The 17,989-nt window shown below is 32.0% G+C and overlaps 4 protein-coding genes across 11 annotated transcripts in view; 2 read left to right on the forward strand and 2 right to left on the reverse strand.

The window, feature by feature from the left end:
* Positions 1-115: 115 nt before the first annotated feature.
* LOC108733848 (INO80 complex subunit B) lies at positions 116-1,157 on the reverse strand. The gene is made up of 3 exons (XM_018465188.2): positions 1,048-1,157; positions 624-994; positions 116-563 (listed from the first exon to the last, which is right to left on the reverse strand). The coding sequence occupies exons 1-3, from the start codon at positions 1,049-1,051 to the stop codon at positions 168-170; spliced, it is 771 nt and encodes a 256-aa protein (XP_018320690.2). The 5' UTR covers positions 1,052-1,157; the 3' UTR covers positions 116-167.
* A 320-nt stretch (positions 1,158-1,477) lies between these two features.
* On the forward strand, positions 1,478-6,257 carry LOC108733763 (DNA topoisomerase 2-binding protein 1). 3 transcript variants are annotated; one of them, XM_025979851.1, is made up of 15 exons: positions 1,478-1,849; positions 1,920-2,059; positions 2,139-2,382; positions 2,504-2,769; positions 2,971-3,284; positions 3,339-3,424; positions 3,629-3,928; positions 4,022-4,160; positions 4,219-4,476; positions 4,541-5,026; positions 5,240-5,326; positions 5,410-5,478; positions 5,558-5,817; positions 5,877-6,038; positions 6,111-6,257. In XM_025979851.1, exons 1-15 carry the CDS (start codon positions 1,760-1,762, stop codon positions 6,231-6,233), a joined length of 3,024 nt encoding a protein of 1,007 aa, XP_025835636.1. In that variant the 5' UTR covers positions 1,478-1,759; the 3' UTR covers positions 6,234-6,257. The 3 variants fall into 3 exon arrangements, with proteins under 3 accessions (XP_025835636.1, XP_025835635.1, XP_025835634.1); XM_025979850.1 differs by having other exon boundaries at positions 2,142-2,382; positions 5,386-5,478; XM_025979849.1 differs by having other exon boundaries at positions 1,479-1,849; positions 5,386-5,478.
* Positions 6,258-6,264: 7 nt separating this feature from the next.
* LOC112906145 (DNA topoisomerase 2-binding protein 1-like) lies at positions 6,265-8,635 on the forward strand. Its single transcript, XM_025979861.1, has 7 exons — positions 6,265-6,558; positions 6,613-6,698; positions 6,903-7,202; positions 7,296-7,434; positions 7,493-7,750; positions 7,815-8,300; positions 8,514-8,635. The coding sequence occupies exons 1-7, from the start codon at positions 6,426-6,428 to the stop codon at positions 8,633-8,635; spliced, it is 1,524 nt and encodes a 507-aa protein (XP_025835646.1). The 5' UTR covers positions 6,265-6,425.
* Positions 8,636-13,171: 4,536 nt separating this feature from the next.
* LOC108733829 (tumor necrosis factor alpha-induced protein 8-like protein) overlaps positions 13,172-17,989 on the reverse strand; it is a 47,862-nt gene continuing 43,044 nt past the window's right edge. For all 6 annotated transcript variants that reach the window (XM_025979838.1, XM_025979836.1, XM_025979839.1 and 3 more), the window contains 2 exons: positions 15,215-15,369; positions 13,172-14,032 (listed from right to left, as the gene is read on the reverse strand). In XM_025979838.1, the coding sequence (XP_025835623.1) occupies positions 13,619-14,032; positions 15,215-15,369 (569 nt within the window). In that variant the 3' untranslated portion in view covers positions 13,172-13,618. The remainder of the gene's footprint in view (positions 14,033-15,214; positions 15,370-17,989) is intronic.

The raw sequence follows: 17,989 nt of genomic DNA on the forward strand, positions 1-17,989 counted from the left end.
TTGAATAAGTAATTTATACTTTATAATTTTTGTACATTTATTTAGATTATATAAAATTTATTTGATATTAACAGTTAAAAATAAATAATTACAAAAAAAAACTATTATACTCATACTTAACTATTCCTCAATATGATTTTTAAATAAATAATTCAATACAATAAAAATTAAAGTATCCTGTTTGCAATATTCTCTTTGTAACACATTAAACTACACAATGGAGCTCCAGTTTTAGAACAGGAATACTTCTTAATATTTCCACATCCTGTTATACAGTAAGTAGGGGTACGTGGTTTTTTATACTGGACTGCTTTAATGGGACATTCAATGCTTTCCGGAAATGAAATTGTTGTCAAAAAGGCATTCTGTTGATAAATTACAGCAGGATCTAAACTTTTAGCCTTCCTTGGTTTAGCATCTTTTGTAGCTTTTGATTCCTGTTTCTTCAGAAGCCTCTCCATTGTCTTTTTCTTATCTTTTTCACGTTTTTCATCTGCCAATTGCTTCCTCTTTTGTGATTTTATTTGAGCCTTCTGAATTGCTTCTGCTGTCATAACTTTTTCCTATAATAGTACTATAAATAATGAAACAACTAATTTAAAGTATGTGATCATTAAACTTACTTTGTAGCCTGTTGGTAAAGACATTAAAGTGTCTGCCCCATCACTACCCCTTTCATACATAGCCCGCTGTCTAGCAGTCATCAAAGCAGGGTCTTTTGGCTTAATTTTCTTCAATTCGTCGTCCACATCTTCAAGTTTTCCTGATTCAATAGCTGTCAACCAACGTTCTTCATCACTTGAAGCACTGTCCCTCTTTTTACGTTTCTTGTTCGAAGGTACATTCGAACTTGAAGACTTTGTAACCAGAGGCTTTTTAGATTGTTCAGAATTCATTGCAATAGTAGGCATATCTTCTTCAGCTGAGGTTTTCTTTAACTTTTTAGTTTTATGTTTAATTTTTTTAGGTGCCAAGGATTCTATTTGCTTTGGCTCTAAAATAGCTGTAATTTGCCAAATAAGCAGTTACCATTTACAACTGACTTACCCATTAATCAATTTTAATTACATTTATATTAAACAGCCAAAAATAAGAAACCGAATTAATATGAAACATAAGCAAAAAACCTAACCAAAAAAGCTTTATCATAACCCACATAACCTCTGATTTTGCACCCTATGGATTTTGCTATTGCAATGATCTATGGCCATGATTTTGCTCATAGATCGCATGACACTCATAGACTGATCATGATACCATTTTTACATAGATATTTTTGTCTACTGTTTGCAGTCATGAATGTTTTTAATTAAATCACAATCCTCTAAATTTTTAAATCCTAACAACTTAAGATAAAATAAACAAATTGCCTTTTTAAGTGCTGTAAAATGATGTTACTAACCTCATTAACAAAAATTTTTGAATTTAATATAGTGGCTTTGAACTAACTAGTAATGTTCGAGTGGCCACACTGAATTTGAAAATAGTGGGGTAAACTTGAAGGTTATTTCATTTTGAAGTTGTACTTGTGATAATAACTGAAATTTATATTTTATTAGTATTACCGTCTTTTGATAGGTAATTTTGTTGAAGTTCATTAAACATACAATTTACGTTACACGTAAATCATTTTTATACAACTGACGTGTGAATTCCCTATATGAAATTGAATTTATAAAGGCAACTTTAACTGTCACAATAAAGGATTATTTTGGCGGTTGAATGCAATACAAAAAAGGAATTACATTTAAAATAAACCATGGCAAATGCAATTCGTATTATTTTTGTGTTACCCAAAGAATGTTTAGACGATTCACAGTGCAGTGAGGAAATGCAGCAAGCTTTTATGGTATGTATTTATGCTGCACGTTTTTGGTTAATTTTGACTGTTTATGGTGTGTTTCTAATTTAATAAAAAGGTTTGCAAACAAAATTCCATGAACATTCAATGGGTGAAAGAGGATAACATTCTTAGCGAAAGTTGGAGAAAAACTGACGTACTAGTTTTTGAAAGTTTTGAAAGCCCCAAATTCAATGAAGTCAAATCAAAAAAGAGTGTGTAAGGACAAGTTTCAATACTGTTTATCTTATCAATACCTTCGGGCATATATTGCATAGCTATCATTACACTTTTGCAGCAGAATAGTGGGCCCTAGGTGTTTGTTGATATGCATTACAGAAGGCAAAAGTATTCCAAATGTCTCCTGGCCAGTTTATAATGTTGCAATGTATAACTGTTATGTAGCCTGTTCTCATCTTTCAAAAGCACAGAAAAGAGAAATTGAAGGGTTAGTTCAAAAAATGGGTGGTCATTACACTGGTAATTTAATGGAAGCCACCACACATCTTGTAACAGACACGGTCAAGTCAGAAAAATACAGTGTATGTATTGTCATAATTCTTGAGTTTGTTTCCTTGTACACATCTCATAATAGTAGTATTGTACAATATATGGAAAAATATCCATAATTTTAATTTCTTCTAAATTTGGATGTTTCAATAGAAAGCAGCAGAATGTGGTTTAAAAATAATGCTGTCTTCTTGGGTAACAGAAGTTTGGAAGAGCAGTTCTAAATCAAACATAAATGCCAATGACTCAGAGTTTGATAAATATCGTTGCCCACCTTTTTACAATCTTGTTATTTGTTGTACTGGATTTTCACAACTTACAGAACGACGTAGAATAGAGGAACTTGTAAAAAAACATGGGGGAACCTTTAAAGGTCAATTACAATTAAGTACAACTGATATTTTGATATGTGAAAAAGGGTAAGTCCAATTTTACTCCTAATTTTTCGGTATACGTTTATGAGTATTTATTCTGTATGGTCTCAATTATAATATAGCCACTTATGGCTTAATTGCATAGGAAAATAAATTAACAGATTAATATTGGTATGATGTACAATTATAAATAGTATTTACTTTAAAAGTAATATAAAACTGTTCCATATGTGCTATTCCTTTTAGAAGCACCAGTAGTGCAAAATATAAAGCGGCAAAAAAATCAAAAACTCTAAAATGTGTTTCTTTGGAGTGGCTTACATGCAGTATCGAAAAAGGGTACGCATTACCAGATCATTTGTATCCTGTGGAGATTGGCACTTCGACCCCTACAAAAGAAGATAACAACCCTCAGCCTGATTTTTCCATGATCAGTAACATTACCACCACTTCAGTACTGGGAGGAAACACACTGGCAGAAACTCTATTAAATGTCGCGTCTCCTAATTTAGCAACAAACAATAAAAATGGTATAACAAAAGAAACTAAAAAACGAAAAAGTAAGCAAAAATAAGTATTTGAACTTATTTTGTAACCAAAGGAGATTCTTTAAGGCACTTCCAATGAATGGGATGACTTGGTAGAGCAGATCGATTTAAAAAAAGTTAAAATGGCTGGCACGTTTTTAGACGGATGCAGTGTAAGCAAATGTCCCTTCAGTTTTAAAATGCCATTTTCAACATCTAAACTCTAAAAACAAATTGTTCATATCCATTAATGATTAATTAAAATTTCAAAAAATATTTTGAAGCACACATTATTGTTCTTGGAACATCAAATTACCATTGCGACGTTAAAATGCTTTATATTATTAATAATAATGATTTTTTTTCCGTTTTAAAAGATTTATCTTGCGGGTTTCTCTTCGGAACAAAAAGATAAATTATGCAAGGTTCTCAATTTTGGAGGTGCAATGCGATATGACGACGTTTCAGAAAGGGTAACTCATGCAATTGTTGGCGACCCGTCATGCCACGATCTCAAACTTATCCAAAGCAGTGGTCTTATGAACCACTTTCCTTTACTCAACCTACACTGGTTAATCGACAGTATCGCGCAAAAACACCCCGTATCTGAAGAACAATACATAGTAAATGTCAATACAGTTAACGACAGTGAGCCTAAATCACCACTCAGCAAAAAGGTAAAGAGAATTATAAATTTTAAATAACAGTTTGATTATATTTTACTCGTTTTACAATAAATTGTCTAATAGAAAATTAATATTTATTTTCAGGGCCTATTTGCTTTACGTTCAGATACACCAAATATAAAAGAACGCAATGAAATTGAACAAAGACAAAAAGATGATCAACAACCTGACATTGACGACGACTCTGAATTGTTACAGCAATATTTACAACCCGAATCATCTCGTATGTCGCAAACATTTTTTGTACAATTTTATATTGGAGGTTTTTAACATTTTTTTAGGTCAAGATACTTTAGCTCAGCTATTAAGAAATGCCAGCGGTACGTTTAACTCCGAAAGTAATTTAAGCAAGAAAAAAGAAGAGAAAGAAAAAAGTTCAAGAAATGAAAAGAGTGTTCACTACACAGGTACCAACTCTAAACATTTCCAAGAGAATTCACAAAACCCACTTCTTCCATTTGATAAAATGAAATTTGTTATGATCGATTTAGATGAAGAAGTGTCTGAAGATATCCAAGCAAAAGTCGAAGAATGTGGAGGTGGAGATTAACACCATTATCACAGCAAAACTTATTTAAACAAATTTAATTTTTCGTATTACAGGCACCACGGTTCCTGAATCCTATAAGGGAATCCCTAACTACATTGTCATGCCCATCTTTCTTCCCTTCCTAAAAATAAAACCGTCGTGTGAAGTCGTATCCATTCTATACATCCTAGAGTGTTTTGAAACAAAAGAATTAATCGAACTCGAATACTACCACCGCCCGATGTTTATCGACAGCAATGTAAAACCGTTATCGGGTAAAGTCGTAACAATCTCGAGTTATTCCGGCTACGAACGATTATTTCTTCGCCACTTGATCGAGGAATTGGGCGGAGAGTCTCAAGATCAGTTCTCTCGCGTCACTAACATTAGCAAAAATGTCATGGCATCGACCCATTTAGTATCTTCTGAAGCGAGTGGTAAAAAATACGAGGCTGCTTTAAAATGGAAATTGCCAGTAGTGAATAAGGACTGGCTTATTAAAAGTGCTGAGAAAGGAGAACTCGAACCAGAGCAGCCATATTTGATGGGTGATTCAAAAGGTGAATGTAAATTAGTTAATGTTAGATTGGATTTATATATAAAGGGTCAAAAAATTTGTTTTGCAATTAAATTATTTATTTGGCAATATTGTGTTGTTTTATGTCTGTACGATTTTTTTTTTCATTAATAGGCTTGGCAATAATTAAAAACTAAAAAGAAATTGAACAATGTTATTTGTTTTTTGAATAACGTTGAATTTTTTTACTCCACAGTTGATAAATTGAATAACTCAACAACTGTACTGCCTTCGACGTCAAAATACTCAACTCCCTCAAAATCAAATGTTAAAGAAATTAATGGTAAATTAATTTTTTTAATCTATCTGCAGACGTAATCATAAAACATATTATTATTTTAGAGAATACAAATCCATATATTTCAGCACAGACACCTATGGGTACACCCAAAAATAACACTACAAAAAAACCTTCAGTATGTGATAATAATGAAGGTAAGGTAGCAAAATGTTATTTTACATGTTCTATTTTGTTATTAAACATACATTTATTAAAAAATTAAATTAATTTCAGTGAACACTCCAGTGACTGCCAGAGTGTTTAGTCAAGTGACTCCTGTCAGTAAAATAATGGAGGAAGTGCGCATGACGAACTTATTGGGCACTCCCGAATGCCCTTCGACCCCCAAACCATGGAATCATGTTAGTACACCTGACACTCCTCTAGGTGCTTTCATTAGACCAAATCCGTCACCTGCCTTACGTAAAGAATTAGCCCAATGGATAAATACACTTCCTGATTGGAAACCACCCCCACCAAGACGACCAAGCACTGTAAATTTCAATGTAACTTATATTAGATGTTCTATTATTATTAAAGTATCTTCTTACAGCCCTTATCTGAACTGAAAAAACAATTGTGGAACAAAATATTGCCTTCTAACCGTGAAATATCCACACAACTCAATTTTCGATCGGATTCTGGTGACGAAAGTGGTAAAGAAAATGAAACGGTAGCAACTCCAAACAAAATGGTTCCTTCTTCGGACACTGAGGTACAATTTCATTTTGAATTTTATTATTTTTTCGATAAAATGATAAGTCATTACTTTAATTTTAATTTACAGGAAACTATTGAAAGTGTAATGGTTAAGAATCAGTTACAACAAATTCAGGTAATGCTTACCTCAAGCGGTAGTAAACACAGTTCAAGGAGGCGTGAATCGACTATTCCTGAAACAGGCACGTAATTATTAATTTTATGAAAAAAAAAGACAAAATATAAAGCGGCAAAAAAATCAAAAACTCTAAAATGTGTTTCTTTGGAGTGGCTTACATGCAGTATCGAAAAAGGGTACGCATTACCAGATCATTTGTATCCTGTGGAGATTGGCACTTCGACCCCTACAAAAGAAGATAACAACCCTCAGCCTGATTTTTCCATGATCAGTAACATTACCACCACTTCAGTACTGGGAGGAAACACACTGGCAGAAACTCTATTAAATGTCGCGTCTCCTAATTTAGCAACAAACAATAAAAATGGTATAACAAAAGAAACTAAAAAACGAAAAAGTAAGCAAAAATAAGTATTTGAACTTATTTTGTAACCAAAGGAGATTCTTTAAGGCACTTCCAATGAATGGGATGACTTGGTAGAGCAGATCGATTTAAAAAAAGTTAAAATGGCTGGCACGTTTTTAGACGGATGCAGTGTAAGCAAATGTCCCTTCAGTTTTAAAATGCCATTTTCAACATCTAAACTCTAAAAACAAATTGTTCATATCCATTAATGATTAATTAAAATTTCAAAAAATATTTTGAAGCACACATTATTGTTCTTGGAACATCAAATTACCATTGCGACGTTAAAATGCTTTATATTATTAATAATAATGATTTTTTTTCCGTTTTAAAAGATTTATCTTGCGGGTTTCTCTTCGGAACAAAAAGATAAATTATGCAAGGTTCTCAATTTTGGAGGTGCAATGCGATATGACGACGTTTCAGAAAGGGTAACTCATGCAATTGTTGGCGACCCGTCATGCCACGATCTCAAACTTATCCAAAGCAGTGGTCTTATGAACCACTTTCCTTTACTCAACCTACACTGGTTAATCGACAGTATCGCGCAAAAACACCCCGTATCTGAAGAACAATACATAGTAAATGTCAATACAGTTAACGACAGTGAGCCTAAATCACCACTCAGCAAAAAGGTAAAGAGAATTATAAATTTTAAATAACAGTTTGATTATATTTTACTCGTTTTACAATAAATTGTCTAATAGAAAATTAATATTTATTTTCAGGGCCTATTTGCTTTACGTTCAGATACACCAAATATAAAAGAACGCAATGAAATTGAACAAAGACAAAAAGATGATCAACAACCTGACATTGACGACGACTCTGAATTGTTACAGCAATATTTACAACCCGAATCATCTCGTATGTCGCAAACATTTTTTGTACAATTTTATATTGGAGGTTTTTAACATTTTTTTAGGTCAAGATACTTTAGCTCAGCTATTAAGAAATGCCAGCGGTACGTTTAACTCCGAAAGTAATTTAAGCAAGAAAAAAGAAGAGAAAGAAAAAAGTTCAAGAAATGAAAAGAGTGTTCACTACACAGGTACCAACTCTAAACATTTCCAAGAGAATTCACAAAACCCACTTCTTCCATTTGATAAAATGAAATTTGTTATGATCGATTTAGATGAAGAAGTGTCTGAAGATATCCAAGCAAAAGTCGAAGAATGTGGAGGTGGAGATTAACACCATTATCACAGCAAAACTTATTTAAACAAATTTAATTTTTCGTATTACAGGCACCACGGTTCCTGAATCCTATAAGGGAATCCCTAACTACATTGTCATGCCCATCTTTCTTCCCTTCCTAAAAATAAAACCGTCGTGTGAAGTCGTATCCATTCTATACATCCTAGAGTGTTTTGAAACAAAAGAATTAATCGAACTCGAATACTACCACCGCCCGATGTTTATCGACAGCAATGTAAAACCGTTATCGGGTAAAGTCGTAACAATCTCGAGTTATTCCGGCTACGAACGATTATTTCTTCGCCACTTGATCGAGGAATTGGGCGGAGAGTCTCAAGATCAGTTCTCTCGCGTCACTAACATTAGCAAAAATGTCATGGCATCGACCCATTTAGTATCTTCTGAAGCGAGTGGTAAAAAATACGAGGCTGCTTTAAAATGGAAATTGCCAGTAGTGAATAAGGACTGGCTTATTAAAAGTGCTGAGAAAGGAGAACTCGAACCAGAGCAGCCATATTTGATGGGTGATTCAAAAGGTGAATGTAAATTAGTTAATGTTAGATTGGATTTATATATAAAGGGTCAAAAAATTTGTTTTGCAATTAAATTATTTATTTGGCAATATTGTGTTGTTTTATGTCTGTACGATTTTTTTTTTCATTAATAGGCTTGGCAATAATTAAAAACTAAAAAGAAATTGAACAATGTTATTTGTTTTTTGAATAACGTTGAATTTTTTTACTCCACAGTTGATAAATTGAATAACTCAACAACTGTACTGCCTTCGACGTCAAAATACTCAACTCCCTCAAAATCAACTGTTAAGGAAAATAATGGTAAAGTAATTTTTTTAATCTATCTGCAGACGTAATCATAAAANTGCGACCCATTGTTTTTTGGAACACAGGGCTGTCTCCGATTTCGCTTTATATGTGCCATTAGCAGAACAGGGCATTTATTGTTTGAATACAGTGTATATAAACGAATTTTTGCATAGGACCGCGAGTGACGTTAGAAATTCCATCTTGCCATATTTTACAAAGTACTATTCAAACACCTTTAGAGATTAACTAAAACGAATCGACTGTTATTATTATTATCGTCATTGTTAATTTAGGTAAATTTATAGCTTAAAGTAACAATATAACGTACATCAGTTTAAGAAAAATGAAACTGCTTGCTTTTATTTTTTAAATATTTTTTTGGTTATTTTGAAAAACCAACTATTATTTTTGAATAAGTTAATATATTAGCGTATCTTTATATTAAATAGTATTAAAAAATCATTAACATCATTAAACGACTGTGATTACAATTTTTAATAATACTTCATTTTGTTCAAAACTAATTTAAATAAAATCAGTACCTACTTTAAATTTTTAACAACAAATAAAATTGAATGTATAAGTTATTATGTATGTGTTTATACAAAGACTGTTTACATATTGTAATATGATTTAATAATATACGTACTTTTCTATTAAATGTTTGTCTTTTATTTCATTGTTTATTTATTTGTAATGATTAAAAAACGTTAAGGCAAATCCTAAATTATAAAACAACAAAGGTAAGTAAATATAAAATTATAATCCTTTGGAAGTGAATGATCAAAATTCAACTTTATTGTAGACATATTCAACTTCATGTTTCAAAAAAGATGGCCTACCTACTTTCTTTTTTGCCACGCCCACCGTCAACATTTCGCAACCGTACTGTTTCTACTACTTTTTCAAACTTAAGTAATCTATCTAACTTCCTAACTAGTAAAAATAAGTGACTCTTCTACTTTTTAACGACCAACATTTATAACAGCTACCACCCTGCTTCCTATATTCACCATCCCTACATATCAATATCTTTTATTTATTATTATTTATTTTTATCATTGCATATACCATCATCTATTTGTAGTAACCAACAGCAAATAAATATTATTCCTTGTAATAAGTTTTAATCAAATCATAATGATAAGGATATTTATGGCAAAGAAAGAAATAAAACGTATTTTTTTATTTCTGCCAATAAATAATTTACAAAGGAGCTATCAGTAGGTATCAGTGTGAAAATATATGTGTTAAAACGTATTATTAATAACACATTTTGCAATACACAATATGCAAGAAAGTGTACGCATATATAAATAGGTATAACACATGCATATACATATTGTGTAAACCTACAGGTTTATTTTTTGAACATTTAAATATCANCATCGATTCTGGCTAAAGATTTTTCTGATAGGTGCTTCGAAACTATTATTTGCAGGCACTTGTGTGAATCATTGAGGGCGGACAGGATGTAGTTGCGATCGTAACTGAAGTCGACTTCGTAAAACGAGATGATGGCCATCGCTGCCATCCGAAACTTTATACGAAAACGTTCTGCATGTTTGAGCTCCTCTTGAGAAAACAAACCGTTCCGATGAAGGACTCCCAGCTTTATTACCACTTTTATTATGTTCTTTATGAGCTTTTCTGCCTCTTTTTTGTTGTTTGACTAAAAGGACAATAAAACAAAACCTAATTAAATTGTTTAAATTTCGAGTAGGTAGCGCTAGTAGTTACCCAGTATCAGAGCAAGGAATGAGGGAGGGATACAGGAATTAGGTACAGGTACACAAATCTAGACAAATACAATAATTTAATTTTATAGATAGATAGACCTAGATTAGATTCCTGTTAGCAAATAGTTATGGATATGGGTTGTTCTAGCACAATACTGCGATGTGGAAAAGCACACCAAATTCCAATGATGGCGTCCTCTAGGATAAAGCACTCCGGATTTAAACTAGTCCATGAGGCAAGAAGGGAAATTAGAGAATTCGATAGTAAAGGATGTGGAATGTTCTAGTTTTAGGGAATACGAAGATTAGTTCAGGATAGAAAGGAGTGGAGGTGCCTGTCCAATCAGTCTTAGGACTGACGACCGTATGAAGGTGACGAGACTATGTATGTTATTGTGATTTTTTTTTGCAAAACAGTTTCTTAACATTCACAGTTTTAATAACTTCGGTTGTCGTGTTCATTATGATTTTAATAACTCTGGCATTTTAAATTAAAAAAATTGATTGATTTTAAACGTAATTTAGCATTTTTTCCACACAATTCCTACCATAAAACATAACCAGTAGCTATTGGTACATCAATTCCATTAACTATTTTGTGGAGACATCAGAACATCTAACAAGTATTTTTTAAGTACTAAAACTAAAATTTAACAATACATTAATTAAGTAATGTTGTGTCCATAACGTCCATTAAATCACATGTAATTAATATCTATTGCTACATTTATACTGAGAAAATTAAAACACTCAAAATGACTACAACATACCAATTTGTTCACATTTATGGCAAAAAAAATCGTCTTATTGTTTTTCCTTATTTTTTATTAATATCGAAAAATTTATTGCGCTGTTTTGTAATATAATAATCTTATTCTTAATTTCTGACTTAGAATTGGTTTCAAAATAAGAACCACAAAAAGAGTGTTGGTAGAAGGCAAACTTTTTGAGGATGATGTACTCTGTAGACTATTCATTACTATTCATTATAACAAATCAAGTGCAAAATTGGACAAATGACTAAAGATATAAAAATATAAATAAAAGAAATACATAAATTAATTTTTCGCATTATCTTATTATATAGATGATATGCAGCTCCTATTTCGTATTAAACAAAAAGACAACATCCACAAAAAGCTGGTACCACCTCGGTACCATTTCGAAGCCAATTATATGTCTGACAAATGTGGCTGTAAAAGCCTTTACCTTTCTGTGTTTACTATTCATACAAAAGATATATTTTGTGTGGATACGACAGAACTACCTATCTTCATAATGTTGCCTCTCATAATTTTTACCCAAAATATTAGTATCATACTATTTTCATCTATGTGTATTACTCACTAATACTTAAAATGGCAGTTTTCTTTTAAAAACCAATCTATTTATTATTATTAGAAATCGCATTCTACATTAGATACCTTAATCAGAATAAGGCAAATTCCCTATAAGAATTACATCCTGGACCGCTTGTGTAAATATATAAATTAACGATATGTCGAGGCAATAATTTGTTTTTTATCCTTACCATATACAAGTAAAATGGCGCGTATGTACAGTACCTATGTTCAAAAAAGGAACAGCACGTGTAAATAATAATACCTAATGAAACTTGACCATTTCAATTGTATCTAATTATAATATGATGATATAAATAAAGGTCAGTAGTCGATTAATAGTCAATATTTTGAAAATAGGTAGGTAAAGATGGGTTTGCCCCATTACCTACTACTATCGGATTCTTTTATGCTATACTTTTGACGCTAACAGAAATCAATAGAATTTACATATTATTACAAGTTAAAAAATGGATTTTAAGCTCAATGATTATTTATTAATCAAGGGTTCAGGTTTTACCGAGATCTTTAAAAGATTGAAAAATATTTATGAAAACGTTGCAATGGACAACAACAATATAGAAGTTGAAGACGAAGTATAAACTAACGAATTAGCTCAGCAATGGAAGTTCATGAAGTTTTCCATGGGTTTCAGGTTCTGTACCGAGAGTATCTGGAACCAGTTCTATCTCTACAGACAAAATCGCAGGAATCAGCTGAAGTTTTATCAGTAATTGTAGTTCAATGTTAATCAATCTTTTGGCCCTTAGTTCGCCTCTATAAGCATCTTTCAATCTTCTATAAATCTTAGAAAAATTGCGACCCTAGATTTTTAAAAATGATAGCTGCTTACTTAACTTTAAATCCATTATTCATTTGCGATAAAAGGTAACTTAATATCAAAATCGGTAAAGGTTAATTACTCACCGTAAAATCATTGTAGCTTGTTTTGTTCCAAAAATGTATGAGATGTACAACTTGCATAAACAACCTTAACGGAAACATCTATTTGTAGTAACCAACAGCAAATAAATATTATTCCTTGTAATAAGTTTTAATCAAATCATAATGATAAGGATATTTATGGCAAAGAAAGAAATAAAACGTATTTTTTTATTTCTGCCAATAAATAATTTACAAAGGAGCTATCAGTAGGTATCAGTGTGAAAATATATGTGTTAAAACGTATTATTAATAACACATTTTGCAATACACAATATGCAAGAAAGTGTACGCATATATAAATAGGTATAACACATGCATATACATATTGTGTAAACCTACAGGTTTATTTTTTGAACATTTAAATATCAATATATTGCTATCAAAAAATTGTCCTAGAAAATAACAGCACATGTGGGTTTCAGTTGATGCATCTAAATTACTGAATAAAGTTCTTTTTTATCCAAATAATTTTATTGAATAAAAATAAGGAGAAATATAATATACATATTTGGTGCGATTGATCTCATTTCTGGTAAAAATTAATTATTTATTNTAATAATAAGAGTAAAAATTATATCACAAATATTAAATGATAAGAAATGTTTTAAGTCGTGTCATGGTAATCTTTCCACATTAAATTTTTTTGCTTCTAAATTCTACGTAATACACCCTGTAAGTGGTGTATCCCTTTTCGACTATTTACAAATATGTTGGGTACATTGACATGCACAATATTACACAAACAGGGTTAAATATAACATTAAAATCGATTGTTGTTTTTAGAACGGCCTAAAACTAACCCGGGTTAAAGGGAGACATCAACTTAAAAAAAAAATAGTAAAAGCATTAGAATACTTTGTAGGTCTTGAGAGTTCGACTTAGAAATAATATAAATTGATAAACAACCCTCGTCATGGTAAACCCCTAGCTACATACAAAGAACGAACCAATAAATATCACAAAAATTTCAGTTACCAACAACAAAACACATAAAATCCACATTTTTTTAAAGGTCACCATTCTCTATGGCCTTGTTCAGATCGGCCACAATCTTTCCCAAAATCTCTCTGTATTGCGAATTCGGACTGAACAGTTCGTCTAAGAACTGCTCGTTTGTGAAAAACCCAAAGACCTCATCGATTCTGGCTAAAGATTTTTCTGATAGGTGCTTCGAAACTATTATTTGCAGGCACTTGTGTGAATCATTGAGGGCGGACAGGATGTAGTTGCGATCGTAACTGAAGTCGACTTCGTAAAACGAGATGATGGCCATCGCTGCCATCCGAAACTTTATACGAAAACGTTCTGCATGTTTGAGCTCCTCTTGAGAAAACAAACCGTTCCGATGAAGGACTCCCAGCTTTATTACCACTTTTATTATGTTCTTTATGAGCTTTTCTGCCTCTTTTTTGTTGTTTGACTAAAAGGACAATAAAACAAAACCTAATTAAATTGTTTAAATTTCGAGTAGGTAGCGCTAGTAGTTACCCAGTATCAGAGCAAGGAATGAGGGAGGGATACAGGAATTAGGTACAGGTACACAAATCTAGACAAATACAATAATTTAATTTTATAGATAGATAGACCTAGATTAGATTCCTGTTAGCAAATAGTTATGGATATGGGTTGTTCTAGCACAATACTGCGATGTGGAAAAGCACACCAAATTCCAATGATGGCGTCCTCTAGGATAAAGCACTCCGGATTTAAACTAGTCCATGAGGCAAGAAGGGAAATTAGAGAATTCGATAGTAAAGGATGTGGAATGTTCTAGTTTTAGGGAATACGAAGATTAGTTCAGGATAGAAAGGAGTGGAGGTGCCTGTCCAATCAGTCTTAGGACTGACGACCGTATGAAGGTGATGATTTAATCTACTTTTTACCCTAACGTATATTTTATTTCCTCGTTATCAGTTTAATCATTACATAGAAAGTTTCACGTCTGGCGCTGTCAATTTTTGACAAACGCGAAACATTTTTTCGCCCTTATTACCTACCTGCCAGAGAAACAGTAGTGATTATCAATGTTGTTTTATTTATTACTTTAAGTATACTTCGTTTAGTTTCTCTAGCTATGTGACTTTCAGTTTAACCGGCGCAAAGTAGAAAAGAACAGCACTAGGCCAGAAAGGGAAGGAGACAACTCTCGGCCAAACTCTTAACCGGTAAGGAGCGTATAATCCGTACAGTACTGCACGGAAAAAATGACCATTTTATCCACTACAATTGCAATGCTCAAATGTGCTGTTATTGGTATCAATTACTACTGAAAATATCAACGTGATGTTTATTTATAATTAAAGACATATTAAAGCCTTTAACGCTTGTTTTCGACTACTACTACTATTCATGGTCGAACAAACTTTTGGCAGGTACTGTATGAAAAAGTATGTTTAATGAACAAGAGTCGAGAGTATAATGAGCTTTTTTTCCCCCGACCTATGATTTTGCCAGCGCGCATTTCCAAGACATTGGAAGGGGCACATCGCTAGAGAAAATAAACGAAGTATTTCTATTTCTATCAATACACAAATAACTGATTATCTAGACAAACAAACCAGGAACAGTATAGTACCTATGAGGTAGAAAATGGTATACTTACATATTGTTTCGCTAAACGATAAAGATTATCTAAAAGAGAAGCTGTGACGTCATCGATAAGGGCACGTGCTACGTTTTTTCCTGCCATTCGGGAAAGAATTTTTTTTTGAGCGCGCAAACCAATGTCTCTCGCACGAAAGCCATTGTCACTCATGACTAAAAATAAACAAGACTGTATTAAAAACAGTCCTAAAATCCGAAACGTAATGATGGTAATATCAATAGGTGATTTTATACTATCACAAAAGTACTTAATGTCATCCTCTGTTATTAGAAAAATACGAAAAGTTATTAATTAAATAGAGGAAGAATTGTAACTGTGAGCCAGTAATAACTTTATTAAAAAGATAACACTCCCGAAAATTAATATTTATATTGTTGATTATTNTTCTTGAAAGGAGGCTGAAGATGGCTTTTTGCCCTACATTCCGGCGTAGTCCGGAAGGACTACTCGCCAACCAGCATTACTGGCTGGTGGGAATGAAACAACCAAAAGTTTTTTTATTCCATCAGTAAGCATTTTGCGTCAATAATCTATTCGTAATATATCCATTGCTTCTAGTGGGCGTCTGTAATCTGTATGATAGTAATCAGTAGTTTGTCATTTCCCTAGTAATAATATAAGGACAGTTGAAGTGTTCATTAGCAGTACCGAAATTTTCTGGCAACAACTGGCACTATTGAATGAAGATCATATTGGCCGACGGCACTATGAATCCTAGACCCGCAATGTTATTGAGGAGTTTATAGAAAATTTACTACTACAGCCCCCTACTTCTTCGATTTCCAAATATTCCTTCACAGTGGGGCAGGGTGGTACAAAATCTGTTTTAATAATTATATTGATTAAAGAGGTAAACAACTAAAAATAACCAATAATGATGTATACCTAAACTGTTTCATCAATGCCAGTCCGAAAAAAGTGAAAAAGGACGTTAATTTTATTTACTAACTAGCTTTCCCCACGGCTTCACTCGCAGAAATTAACATTGTTTCTCCATAAAACATTTTAACTCCCAATTCACCCCTACAAAGTTTTAATTTTATGTAATGTCGCTATCTTAGATTTCAAATAGAAATGTAGCAACAATTTTTCATCCTTAAGGGTTGATTTTTAAAAACACGTATTTGCTTAATTTCAAGTAAACTCAATCACAAAGAAAATATGTCCCAAACAAAAACTACAACCCCTTTATTAACCCCCTTCTTTAGACCAAAATGTCCCAGTCAAACATTGTAAATCCTTTTCACCCCCCCCTCACCCTCAGAGATTGAATTCTTTAACCAAGTTTCAAATAAATCTGACCAAAAATAAAAATTTTCCATGTAATCTTTGCAAACCCCTTTCAACTTCCTGCGCAGATTGAATTTTTTATAATGTTGAAATTATATGTATATCATTAATTTTATATGAAAGAGCATTAAAACTTTAAAGTTTCATCTAAATCTGGCTAAAAATAAAATATCTAGTATATAAACGTTACAACCCTTTCTCACCCCCTTTCAGAGGTCGAATTTTTTTAAAATGGTTAAATAGGTGTTTGATATCATGCCAATGAGCACAAATATCAAATTTCCTGTAAATCTGACCAAAACCAAAGATGTCAAAATTTATAACATGAAGGGTTTTCCATATAAAAATCTATCCAAATTTCCAGATTTTCCAAACATTTTCGTTCACACAAACCTTGTTCTATCAATTACAAATACAACAAAAAATAAATCAATGAAATCGGCTGAGCCGTGCTCAAGTTAGGAACAGTTTGAATTTGGCATTAACGTTAATTCTGGTCAATTTTCCCCATTTTTCTCTTCCTAAAAACCTTCCTCGGACTTCAAGGAATATCTTAAAAAAATATTTTCGAAATAGTTGAGCCGTTCTCGAGTTTTGCGCTTAGCTTAGCAACACATTTAGCAATTCATTTTTATATATACAGATTAGCAATTAAAAAATTGAAAAAATTAACCAATTCAAAATGGCTACCACAACTACAACAGAAAAACAGCGAATCACTTTGAACAACTAAAGTGTAAGTTACACACTACATATTTATATTTTGATTTTTTTTAATAACGAAGACACTGATTAGTTAATTATTTATTTTTTAATTGCTTAAAATTTCACAAAATATCAAATGATACACAAACAACAAAACAGTAAAGGAATAAAGTAAAACGAAATCTTTTTTGGCAAAATGTATTTGTGATTTATATCTTGAATATCGAGTAGGTAAATGGTTAGTATACCGGGCGTCTGCATCTAATTAGTACTAATCCAATAATGCATTAATATTAAGTGTACAGCTGCATTACATAATTGAAAATATTTCTTTAAAAATACTAATCCATTATTCAAAAAAGAGTATCTTTGAGATTAAAATTTACAGTATTATTTTCTTTGGTGAACAGTGGGATACCATGACTATCCATTTTCATTGTACATAACTGTACGTTTAATCTGATACTTAGTTACACCTTTCAGCTGAAAGATATTCAAAAATATACAACGAAAATAATGTCCAATAACACCTTAATTATGACAAAAAGACTTTGTATAAAGCGTTGAAATTGCTATGACAACCCATTTACATTTCTATTTCTTCGTTTATTAGTTGACTACACGAATAATCCAAACAAAAATCGATACTGGCTTTAATGCAGCAGATTTTTATGTTAATTTAAAACGTTTTGCCTGATTCAACAAAACATCTTCAAGGACATAACGGTTCTTGCTACAATTATTTAGTATTATAGTTTGTATAACTTCTGTGAAACT

This window comes from Agrilus planipennis, unplaced genomic scaffold, assembly GCF_000699045.2.
Source record: "Agrilus planipennis isolate EAB-ADULT unplaced genomic scaffold, Apla_2.0 scaffold11, whole genome shotgun sequence".
NCBI classification, from domain to species: domain Eukaryota; kingdom Metazoa; phylum Arthropoda; class Insecta; order Coleoptera; family Buprestidae; genus Agrilus; species Agrilus planipennis.

Bases quoted from the DNA above. Each gene is read 5' to 3' on its own strand.
- LOC108733848 (XM_018465188.2), bottom strand. The intron at 564-623 runs GTAAGTTTAATG...GTACTATTATAG, and splicing joins CTTTACCAACAGGCTACAAA to GAAAAAGTTATGACAGCAGA.
- LOC108733763 (XM_025979849.1), top strand. From the start codon at position 1,760: ATGGCAAATGCAATTCGTATTATTTTTGTGTTACCCAAAGAATGTTTA. The intron at 2,383-2,503 runs GTATGTATTGTC...ATGTTTCAATAG, and splicing joins TCAAGTCAGAAAAATACAGT to AAAGCAGCAGAATGTGGTTT. The intron at 3,425-3,628 runs GTAAGCAAATGT...CCGTTTTAAAAG, and splicing joins CGTTTTTAGACGGATGCAGT to ATTTATCTTGCGGGTTTCTC.
- LOC112906145 (XM_025979861.1), top strand. From the start codon at position 6,426: ATGATCAGTAACATTACCACCACTTCAGTACTGGGAGGAAACACACTG. The intron at 7,203-7,295 runs GTAAAGAGAATT...ATTTATTTTCAG, and splicing joins AATCACCACTCAGCAAAAAG to GGCCTATTTGCTTTACGTTC. The intron at 7,751-7,814 runs GTGGAGATTAAC...TTCGTATTACAG, and splicing joins AAAAGTCGAAGAATGTGGAG to GCACCACGGTTCCTGAATCC.